The sequence below is a fragment of the Periplaneta americana genome, chromosome 15 (assembly GCF_040183065.1).
Source record: "Periplaneta americana isolate PAMFEO1 chromosome 15, P.americana_PAMFEO1_priV1, whole genome shotgun sequence".
In the NCBI taxonomy this organism is placed as follows: domain Eukaryota; kingdom Metazoa; phylum Arthropoda; class Insecta; order Blattodea; family Blattidae; genus Periplaneta; species Periplaneta americana.
This window is the reverse complement of record NC_091131.1, coordinates 150,551,694-150,564,020: the sequence shown is the minus strand read 5'-3', so window position 1 is coordinate 150,564,020 and position 12,327 is coordinate 150,551,694. Positions and strand designations below refer to the sequence as shown.

At 37.3% G+C, this 12,327-nt stretch overlaps 1 protein-coding gene across 4 annotated transcripts in view; it reads left to right on the top strand.

Moving 5' to 3' along the window:
• LOC138715446 (uncharacterized) overlaps positions 1 to 12,327 on the top strand; it is a 69,537-nt gene that overhangs the window by 32,759 nt on the left and 24,451 nt on the right. For 3 of the 4 annotated variants that reach the window (XM_069848357.1, XM_069848359.1, XM_069848358.1), the window contains one exon: positions 3,087 to 3,233. In XM_069848357.1, coding sequence (XP_069704458.1) covers positions 3,087 to 3,233 — 147 coding nt within the window. Of the gene's footprint in view, positions 1 to 3,086; positions 3,234 to 5,811; positions 6,422 to 12,327 lie in introns of those variants that run through there. The other variant, XR_011336347.1, reaches the window with a different exon arrangement.

Sequence of the window (12,327 nt, the reverse complement as noted above, 5' to 3'; positions counted from 1 at the left end):
AGGGATGGTCAGCACTGATTCTATAGATAAAGGGAAGAGAACTTATTAAAACTGTATCCATGTTAAATTTTAGATTTGTCTGGAAGTATTGCATTATAAGAATGTAAGTTTTAATTTTAATGTTCATTTTTCACAAGTTTGATTTTTTTGTTCAAAAGAAATATTTTCTCAACTTTCTTTATAGACAAGTGAAATTTTCAGATACAGGCCTATTTATTTAGTAGCCTTACAGAATGTTTTCGTTAATTTAATATACCGTAAATGCATATTACTGAAGATAGTGTATTGAAAGTTTTGAAAATATTCGCATGGAAATGAATGACTAACAAAGCAACTACTGTTACATCATAAGCAAAAGATACATCCCCATGTGTTGTAAAAATGTCAGCTCTATAGCTTCAGCACATTTCGAGAAAATAATTTAATATTCTGATGATAGGAAGTTGCTCACCAATATCACCTTAAAAGCATAATGTGATAAGAGTTTTGTTATGGAATATTAGTTACACTTAAAACATATACAGCACCTAGGTAACTTTGCTTTGTACTGTAATATTTTCTTGATTAGTTGATTGATTATTTTTATAGGGCTAAAGGTATCATCAATATCAATTACAACTTGTCATGTCATACTCAATCTCTTTTTTTGGGATATTTAGTACAGTATAGTTGTACTACTATGGAATTTATGTGAATATTCCTTCTTAACTCTTAATTATGTTATTAACATTTAAAAACAACTGCAGTATTAAGAAATTGGTATTAGTACTTTTGTTTTACAGACAATATAGATAATATCAAACAGAAAGAAGCCATATAAAAATAACGACATAAAATGTCACGTTCCGTTTGAAGTTTGTGCACCACTGTTTTCTTAATCCTACAGGCTGCTTACTCATATACACAACCCTTCCTCTTTCCATACTTAGCGCTTGATGCCCGCGCACGACGGCAAGGTCAGAAAAATGCGCTTGCTTTGACATCACTGACATAAATATAAAACCAAAAGATCAGAAAACATATATTATGCTTAACAGAACCTAAATGTATCATAACTGTAGCATATAATCACAGTAGCAATTTCGGTGCAAGGCTTTATAACATGGTAACTTAATAGCTAAATTCCCAAATATACACTATCTACAAAAAAGTAATTGGGCACTATTTTTGCCCCTTTAGAACCTCGTGGTACCACCTCTTGTTGCTATAACAGCAGCCACCCTTTCAGGCATGTTTTCCACTAGTTTGTGTGGGATATCCACTGGAATGCGTCGTCATTCCTCTTGCAATATGGCACTCAGTTGGACAATGGAAGTTGGCCGAATTTCCCGAAACCTCAATCGCCGGTCCAATTCGTCTTAAAGGTGCTCAGTGTGATTGAGATCAGGACTCTGTGCAGGCCAGTTCAACTGGTCACCTTATTGTCTGCATACCACTGCACAGTAGAAACATGACTTCTAGCAATTACTTTTTGGTAGATAGTGTACAATTTACTAATGCTCCTTATTTTAAAAAATCAATTAAAAATTCCTGTCTAGAGAGAAAATTTAAAGTTCAATTATTCTGATATGTTTTTCTTCTTCTTTTTTCTTTTTCTTTTTTCTTTTTCTTTTTTTTACTTTTTACTCTGTTATTTAATAAAATATCTTAACATTATGTGGAATGCCCTCTGAGCACGAGTACGTAACTTACTCTTTCTGGGGATGCTAGAATGTTTTTATATAAAAAAGCAATATGTATCTTTGTTCTACGAGGGCTATTCATAAAGTAGCCATTTATTTTTTACAAACCTGTGAATGACGTTACAGAATTGGGTTACAATACGTTTGAAATTGTACACTCTAATTTATTTTTCCACACATTTTCCAGTCACATTGAGACACTTGTCGTAGCATTTGACAAGCTTTGAAATTCCACATTCGTAGAATTCGGCCAACCTACGACGCTGATTCTCAACTCTTCGTCATTGTCAAAGCACTTCGAGCCAAGCCACGTCTTCATGTGCATGAAGAGATGGTAATCGCTAGGTACCAAATGTGGGCTATAGGGAGGGCGATCCAATACTTCCCAGTTGAACTCTTGCAGTTTGGTCGCAATATGACGTGCTGTATACGGCCGGGTGTTGTCATACAGGAAAATCACCCCAGAGCTCAACATTTGTTGTGACGTTTGTTTTAAATTGCGCTTTTCAAGTTTGTTAGTGTGTTACAGTAACGCTCAGCATTAATTGTGGCATTCCTCTCCAAGAACTCCACTAGCAAAATTCCTTTTCTGTCCCAGAAGACAGTTGCCACAAGTTTCCTCGTGGAAAGTGTTTGACGACACTTTGTGGAATTTTTCAGGGAGTGAGTATGGCCCCACTGCATTGATTGAAGCTTTGTTTCTGCATTCACATACCGCACCCAAGTCTCATCTCCTTTCATAATCTGATCGAGAAAAGCATCACCTTCTCTTTTGTAATGCTCAAGAAAGGACAGTGCTGCTCCCATCGGCTGAGCCTTTTGTTCCTCAGAAAGGAGTTTAGGAACCCATCTGGCAGAAAGTTTCCAGTAGCCCAAATCTTCGGTAATCACTTTGTACACAAGAGTACGACTAATCTGTGGAAAATCCTCACTAAGCTCTGACATGGTAAACCTGCGGTTTACTCTAACCTTTTTGTCAACCAAACAAATCAGATCTGCATTCACGATACTCGGTCGAGGTTCTCTCTTCATCATGGACATTGGTTCGCCCATTTTTGAACATACGGCACCATCCAATTTTTAACAGTCTCCCGACTTCCGCATTTCTCTTCTCTTCAAACTTTTTCCTACCTTATTTTTGCATAATGTAAAAATTAATTGAAACATTTAATTTTTACGTGGTTGAAGGTGATTTATATGATGGATTCTCTTGTTCCAGAGATGCCCTGGAATGTGCAGCTAAGCTTATACAAAGAGTGTTTTCTGTTATGAACATTAAGTAATCAGATATATACATACATTCGTATATATGGTCTCGCATCCACATTGAATAATCAAGGCTACTATTTTTTGTTAGTAGTCAACATGTAGATACCTATTAATTTTGTGAAAAATTCGTTCCAGCACCGGGAATCGAACCCAGGACGTCTCAACTCTGCGTGCTGAGCGCTCTTTCCAACTGAGCTATGCTGGGACACGATGCACGGTGCCAGCCGAACTCTCCTCATTATATCATCAATGGCCTACTACCTGCAATTTAGACATATACCGGTAAGTCATATATGCAGGAGCACATATTTAAATGACTTTATGGCCAACTCAAGCTTGTTAACATTGATATATACCTATACTCACATATGAAGTCTTGCAATCCTCAGATGTTCGAAAAAGGAGCGCGACACTTTAATCAAATCAGAACTGCAAATCACAGTCAACTTCAGTTACTCATGTAGGAAATTTTTACAATTTGTTTGAAACTATTACACTAGATAAAATATCTCAAAATACTTTAATTTAAGCCAACTGCCAAAATGTACAATAAAATTGTTTTTAGTGCCGCTAACTGAATTTAATAATTTTTCAATTTTTTTATGTGAAATATTGTAGACCACTTAGTCTCCCATATTTTCTTCAAAAATAGTTGGCAACCCTAGCACCAACACTATTTCTACCCAAGTCTGAAATCAGAGTGAAAAGTCCATGTGCTTGTGTAATACTCATACATGTTTTCCATCTATTAGGAATATTCACAGTTTGCTGTATCTTCAAATGATTCTTTGGACATTCTGTAATATTCTGTGAATTTGTCTGGATGCTGTTCTAACTCCACCAATAAAACACTACAAGCACCATGATTTTCAACGTTTTGAACCAATGAATCCGAAACCTATGCCTTTATCTTCGCATTCTTATTATTGACAATAGCAGAAGATCTCCATCTGATGACTCCACACTGAATGACTCATTAGATCAAATAACATGGCGTTATGTGTCACGCTCCATGTGCCATGCATCATGTTTCTTGCATCATCCGGTGTGTTAACATGCAGGGTCGAATCTAGCTACTTGACGCCTCTAGGCAGAGAAAAATATTTCTGCCCCTTATTTCGCCCTATATGCGTCATTTGGATCAAATGAAATAATTGATTCTGCGTCATTATTACTGTTTCTAATATCAGAAACGCCTGACTAAAATGAACCACACGCTGCACTATTTTCGGTAACTGCTGTTCACCACATTATTACACTCTGATGTACCTGGACTCGAACTGGAACAAGCTGGCTATGTTTGTTTTTTAAATAACACATATTTTTGCACTTTTTCTCACCATTTCCTCTCTTTTTATTGCCTTGTCTTTCTCGAGTTTCCGGTATTGTTGTTTAGTCAACTGTCCGAAGACAGGTCTGGAACCCACAAGTGACACCATCAAGGCATCACTCATAAGGCAACTAGGCCAGGAGATAATGGGGTAGGGTGACCAGTTCCTTTCCCCCCTCCATTGCATACAACGCTAACTAGCTACATATTACACTAATGAGATTTTAGATGCAGTTCATCCTCTGACACATATCGTCAAATGAGATGTACTGTCTGGTAATAGATTTACATATCAGCCAGAACCTCAATAAGAGGTGTTTCTAGTATTGAGAACCACTGAGATTTTTCCGACTTTCACTCATTATAATGAATATTAAAATATAAATCACCTAGGTACAAAACAACTGCACCCTTTACCGTTTCAAATTAAACTGAACTCCCAAGCGTCCGGCTGATACAATGACTGGCGGTATTTTCTTTGAATTTAAGTCTGAATGGGGATTATTGAGTGTTGATACTGGCTACTCTTATGACAGAGTTAGCGGCGTTCTCATCAGTTCATCACAAAGCTTGTGATTGCGAGCAACGAGATTTGCCTTCCTAACATATCATAATATAATACCATAAGTTCTTTAATGTTATTATGTGACACTCTCACAGTGAGAGGGCATAACACTTTTTCTGTGCGTTTTCTGACCATTAGTTAATGGAGAAAATGGTGTTAAAAGATAGAGAGAAAGACTCTGCGCTACACTACTACATTTCCAGAAAACTTTAATTTTTCTCTCTGAGTAAAGAACACGTCTGCTTGTCATGTGGTTCTGAAAATGGGTAAATTTCCTGCTTTTGTTGTGTTTATTTAATTTGTGGGATAACGTAATAGTGTATTTGTGTATTACGCTGTGCTAAGTAGGCCTCCTTGAACTTATATTTTTGTAGTGAGTTATAGCGAGGCAATTACCACTTTGGCATCTGCCGAGTGCACAGGTAATGTGTCAGAAGTCTACAGGTAGGTGTTCTTATTTTCTACCAATATATAAAAGGTTAAGTAACACCATAAAACACTATTTTTAAAAATGAAGAGAGCCTGAAAATTCATATCCACATCTTGCCAATTGGACGTACTTGATGCTAGAAAAATTTGAGCTTTAATTGAGTGTAATCAGTGCAGTGCTTGACAAGGTCAGGAGAATTGAAGGAACTCTCTTAATATGGTAACAGGCATTGTGATGGATGAACATTACAGTACAATGTTGAGAACAATGTATACGGTAAACTGTAGAAAGAACTGTTTATAATAGCATTTGGACTTTGCTCTGTGTTATGGATGAACATTGCTACGTCTTTTAGCCAAAAATTTCCCGAAGATCTGGCATTCATCCTCTTCATGTTGCCTTGCTGCAGATGCCATCAGAATTTCAAATATGCCATATTGAGCCTCTATTCCTCGATTCTTCGCTTTTTAGACATGAAGGGTGGATATAAGGCGTATTGTCTTTATTATTGTTGTTCTTTCTGTTTCTTTTTTAGAAGTAATGGAAACCAGGAAAGTTCGAGGGGTCCACTCTGTATTATTCTATCTATGGCATTTGAAGAGTCAACTTAAAAAAAAAAAAACTTTTATTCATTTGGAACAACTGGATAATGCATACCATACAGCAGTGCCAAATATGCTCGCCATTGGGGCTCATGACAGGAAGAACTTGGCTCTGAGATCACACTGCGCATGCACAGACTTCTCTTGTAGTGTCAGTGTGATCCTTATCTGGATTTATTTTCGCGTGTACATTCCTAATCAAATGAAGTTCCCTTTGTACTCCAGTTACACATCTTGTATATACGAAGATTAGGTTTGGTTAGTTTAGGTTTTTATTAACCCATTAACGCCCAAATTATTTTTATTAAAAAAAAACGAAAATAATATATCTATTTCATAAATTTAATCCATAAGATGCCAAGAATATGTTTTGTTTATTCTGCCGTGCACCAAGTAGCTGAAAATCACCCGGTCTATAAATAGACCGCTGGGCACTTATGATATCTGCGTATTCATTTGCAATAAAGTAAATATATTTTTTTGTGTATTTAATGTAGTATAACCAGAAACATTTACACCAATATAAATAAATTTATTTATGACATTTTAGTATTTAATGCAACAATACAATGCTGCAGCAATAATGAAACACATTTATTTTAGTAATGTCTGTCTTTACCGAGTGTGGTAAGGCTCAAAGCATTTTTGACAGAGGGTTTAATCACACTTCTTGCGGAATGTTACTGGTCTGCATTTACACCATTCCATCTGGCAGTGTTTCTGAGAGGGTCGTTTTGCCATGAAATGACCTCTACTATCTATCCTCATACCAAATTTCACTCATCGAGGTGATGGAATAGGGCACTCCATTCTCTTGCAGTTCGAAAATATCTAGAGATATTGAATTCAAGTAGGTCCAGGGAGTCTCGTCCATGTATTTCTCTGTAGACAATCCAACCATTTACTATAGCCATATCCAGCATTCTGACAAAGAGATCTTAGTACCACTTTTTTCCATGAATTGAAGTGGCATATTTCCCTGCTAACCAATCATGATGGTCCACTCCACGCATGTACTTACCGTATTTCTTGAGATTTTTCCGGAGTTTTCTCTCAACCCAATATAAGCAAATGCTGGGTAACTTTCGGTGCTGGACCCTGGACTCATTTCACTGGCATTATTATCTTCATCTCAAACAGACGCTAAATAACCTAAGATGTTGATAAAGTGTCATAAAATAACCTACTAAAAAAATATGACCTGTTGTTGCTGCACACTTATATTCTGTCTTATATTTCTGTCCCACCTGCTTGCAGAAGCCCCTACATCAAAGTTTGATCCTACAGGTACACATCTGTTGTCATCCCACTTCACGAACAGAATTTCACTATTAGTGTCAAATGTATAATCGCAGGACTCTCGTACTGCATTCTGTAGTAATTTCGTATCCTGAAGAGTAAAGGCATCCATTCTGTTTTCTCTCACAGTTTCTGTAACCCGGAAACCAAGATCCTGAAGGTGGAGCAAAAGGTCTCTACTTATAAAAAAAATTATCAAATTATGTGTCGTGAGCATGAGGATGTACAATGCAATCGAGCACATTCAGCACAACTCTGCTGCCTAAGACAAAGTCGTGCCTATTATTGACGTCATTTCAGCTGTGTCCTTACCAGAGATTTTTTACACAGGGAATAGAAAACCTCAATGTGATGTTGGCCACAGAAGAAATTAGTCAAAAGTGATACCATCTGACATAATATTACGAAAGAAAACGAAGCAATATGTCGTAAAAAAGTAAATCCTTGGTGCTACAGCCCATGAAGGGCTAAGACCGACCAGCCGGCTACTGACCTTACGTCCACGTGCCGAAGCAGAGGTGGACGATCATCCAATCAGAATAGAAGTACCGTGTGGTTAGCACGATGATCCTCCCAGCCGTTGTAGCTAGTTTGTGAAACCGGATTTTTGCTACCTATCGTAGCTCCCTAAGTGCATCACGATGCTGGGTGGGCACTGGTCCCATACACTGGCCGAAATTTTATGACAAAATTTCTTCCCCCATGAGGACTCGAACCATGTTCATTCCGTAATGCGAGTCCTAGACAGGATGCCTTAGACCATGATGCCACAGCACAGGACAGCAATATATCGTACCATCACAATATTGAATTTTTTTCTGTTTACTGTTATAATATGTTGGTGAAAATAGGATGCATGGTTTTCTTTATTGGTCGAGAAATATTATTGCATATTTTATAGACCTCTGTACTTAGAAGAAAGAAGGAATATATCCATTGTTCAAAAATGTATACACTGCAGACGTACACCGTATCACATTTATTTCCAATTTAGGGCATACAATAACATGTTCTGGGAATCGAATAGGTGCTAATCATCTTTCAGATGCTAATCTACTTGCAATAGCACAGTCCTACTGCCGACAGTCACTTGCTGATATCAACCGTTGTGGTACAGAATGCAATGACACACCTTTCTCCACTGTTATTTTCACGTGATATCATAAGTGCCCAGCAGTCTATTTATAGACCGCAGCCGTTTCAGTTCATATTGCTCCAATCATTTTACATAAATTTGTGTTTTTCTTTTGTGATGCAATAGTAATAACCTTGACACTACTAAATCACAAATCAATAACAATATCGACACATTATAATACGGAAAATTAATTATATTCCTTACACAGTGCGACATTATTTTATACCTAAATAATTCGAACTAAGATACCTTAATGAATTCTTATTTTTGAAGGAGGATAAAATGATGGCAAGTTTAGTTAACATCTTACATGATATATTTATGATGATCATTAATATTGAATCAGTGGGGCGCCAATAAAAAAATCTAATGTAGTCGAGTGTGCAAGGGTCAATAAATAGACCATTGGGCGTTAATGGATTAATCAAGTCCGCGCATGCATAGTTTGATCTCAAAGTAAGTTCTTTCTGTCGTGAGCTGCATGTGTCATTAGTGACCAGGCCATACTAAGCCATGTGAAACAAAAGAGAATCGAAATGTTGCTAGTAAAATTGGTGATGATATTCTTTAACACTAAATCCCTGCACTTTTAAGTGCAAGATCTATGGAGTATAATGACGACTTTTTTAATACACTAAAAGAAGATATCATAACACTTTAACACGGCGAAAGTAATGAGAAATATGATGTGGTCCAGGGAATATCGTTCAAATCAACAGTGTGTGTAACTGACATTAATACATTATCTCCTCGTCAAACCCCAGCCAACCTTATCACTGGCAAAGTGTGTAATTAACACTAATGTACTTATCTCCTTATCTAAACTTGTTGCTACAGTCAATTTTATATCATGGAGTGCAGTTTGGTGGTTCCTTTGAACACCCCCTTACAGATTTATGACTTTCTACACAAACACCTCTGACCAGTCCATCGCCCCAACATGGCAAAGTTGCCACAATCTTGGCGACCTTCGAAATGAGAGGATTAGTGGCCGTCATCCTCATCTGGACACCACGTGTTTTGAAAAAAAAAGCAACGTAATATCACGAGCTCACCGCTCAATGAATACTACAGAATACACTCTCAATTATACTTTCATGTTAACTGATGGGATTCTTGGAATTCAGAAAATCTTTGGCAACTCTGCCTCCACGTGGATTTGACAGGATCCTGTCAGTTCTTCTGAACGAGGGTTGTGATTGGTTACTAACAGGCAAAGACAAGATTTTCGTCACAGTAAGAACACATTTATGACAGCCAATTAGTAGGGGGCAGTAGAAGGTCTGTCGGCAAAGTCCTTTCTATGAAACTGCACTCCATGGACTATAATAGTGAAGCTATCTCTCAGTAATGTTGAGAATGAGGGAGTGAACGAGAAAAAAATAAATTTCTCCTGGTAATGACGTCAATGTTGGCAACATTGTGTACTTGATTATCATTGCAATGCCATGTTGAAAGCTGCGGTACCTAATTCTCCAGTTTAGTGATTTATTTTTTTCTGTGGTGCTTTAAAATTATTCAATCAGTTATTTGAGAAACTACACATGTTCCTTTCTGCTAGTTTTGAGAAAAGTGTATAAAACTGTCAGCTATATATGATTTCCAATATTCTTGACATTCTTAAGAAACTTACTTTGTAATATGAAGGCGCAATGGGGCCCAAAATGTCCAGTGCATGTCTGATTTCTCAAATAAAATATTAGTAGCAAAAAAAATCGGTATATATTGCTTTAAGTACAATACAGTGTTGTTAAATTTCATACATATGTCATGATTGAATTATATATTTTAAATTTTCCTCTATACTGCAAAAATGAAAGACAAAATTCTATACTTTTTGTAGCTACAAACATTCATATATTAAAGCTCTTCAGGTGCTGTAAAATATTTTGATTTCATCCTCATTGGGAAAATACTTTGTAACTTTTTTACATAATTTCCAACACAACATATTTTACATTAGCATATGAATAATTTTGCAACCAGCATACATGTGCTTACGTTTGTCATTATCCCAGTGAATGTACGCATGTTACTTTAATTTACGGTATATTATGTTATCTCAAAACCCGAAATCCATCAAAACCAGTTTCAAATAGGCCTGTAAAGACTAGTTTAAGCAAACAAAGGCATAAACAAAAAGTGTATATGCAAAGCGAGTTTTCGTAAGGTCTACCCCAGCTCTGGGCACAACAGGGAATTGAAATGGAACTCTGAAACCCCCACCCATGTCTTTTTCGCTTACACTGCCTTATAAACAAACACACAAAAGGCTCTATGCATCGTGATGGATTGCAGGTAACCAGCGAGAGCTGAAAGTTTGTAAAAACTGTGATGCCTGCCTTATACAATCTGTCACTCAGTAATGCTTACCTTCCTGTCTAATTGTCTCAGCCAGGGAAGGTGGAGTGGGGAGTTAAGGGGAAATCGGCAGTGACTCGAATGAGTTACTAGTGCCCAGGCCTGGTCTAGCCTAAACAAACCAAACCGAACCTCTCACTGATTCTAGATCTTACGAAAACTCGCTTTTTATCTATGTACATTTGTTTAAGCAGGTCTGCCAAGTTAGCTCTGTGGCAGCACGTCTGCCTCCAGACTAGCCGGTGGGTTCAATTCCCAGTGGGATCAGAGATTTTCATGTAAAATTTGTGGCAGTGCAGAACTTCTAATCACTAAATTGTGCACCAATATGCCTGGGTTAAATCCCAAATCTCTCTGCAGTGCATATGAAGAGACGGCATATGTCACTGTTGATAGTGATTAGACCATTGGATGAGGACGTTAAGCCTGGTGGCCCCCTTGTTGCTATTCGACAGGAGTAGGCTATGTGCTGGCACCATATTTCCCCTTCTCCCTTCCTCTTCATTATCATCCTCACCCATTCCCTACACTACACTTACACGAACACTTACACATACACTCACCCTAGTACACGACATAACTCTTCACATGATACACATCATGTACAGCGTGGTCTGCCGAAGTGGTGTACAATTCAAAATGGATCATAGTCCTGCCATCTATCCGATATATGCGGAATCTGAATCACGCAAGTGCACAGTGGGCCAGACTGAATAAAAAATGGGACAAAATTGAAAAAATGAACTTTTTTTTACAATACTTTTGACAGTGTATATTCATAGTAGGGATCCTGGTGAGCACTAAACTCATTCGTCTGGCTGTATGATCTAACAGACTCTGTAACTTCACTTCTGCACTTATTTCTGTCAGAGTAATATCACATGGATAGCAATGCAGCTTTGCTTCTCGAACTTCATTGTACGCTGGATATAAATCTACATTTCTACATTTTCTTGTAGTCTCAATAAAGTGTACTGGTACTTAGATAATTTCGTACCCATTATCAGGGCTAAAACGTCATCACCACTATATTTTGCAACATTTTTTGCAGGAACCACTATGCTCGTTATATGCAGTTGGAATTTTTGCCACACGGGTTGGTGTACTTACAGCATTTTCCATTAGTTTAGCTGCTTCTCTTTACCAGAAGCCTTCATACTTATCTGAGTAGCAAGAACAAGCGCAGCAGGATCAGCAGCTTCTCTGAGATGTTCAGTTTTCCTCCTCTTGGTCTTCTTAGATGATTCAGAGAACAATTTTCTTGGATGAGCAGAATGACTATACAACTATGAACATCCAGCCACATGTTCAACATGAAATTTATTACAGGGGGCAGGTTAAATTCTTGATCCAGTGAACTGCCAATTTTTCTTCCTATTTATTTTTCATTCTGTAGCAATACTGCTATCTTTTATTCTAATTACTGCAGAATGAACTATTTTTTTTCTTTAGTTCTGAAGAAAAATCTTGTTGACAATTTTCACGTTATCCTAATTATGAAATAACAAACTCATGAACAGCTGTCTTATCATTATTATTTGCAGCAAGGCTTCCATGATTTTACAGTGTAAAAAACAGCAGTGGAATAGTAATTAATACGAGAGGGATCCAGGAAATAACGACCGTTTTGTTGTAATAATTAAAAAAATAT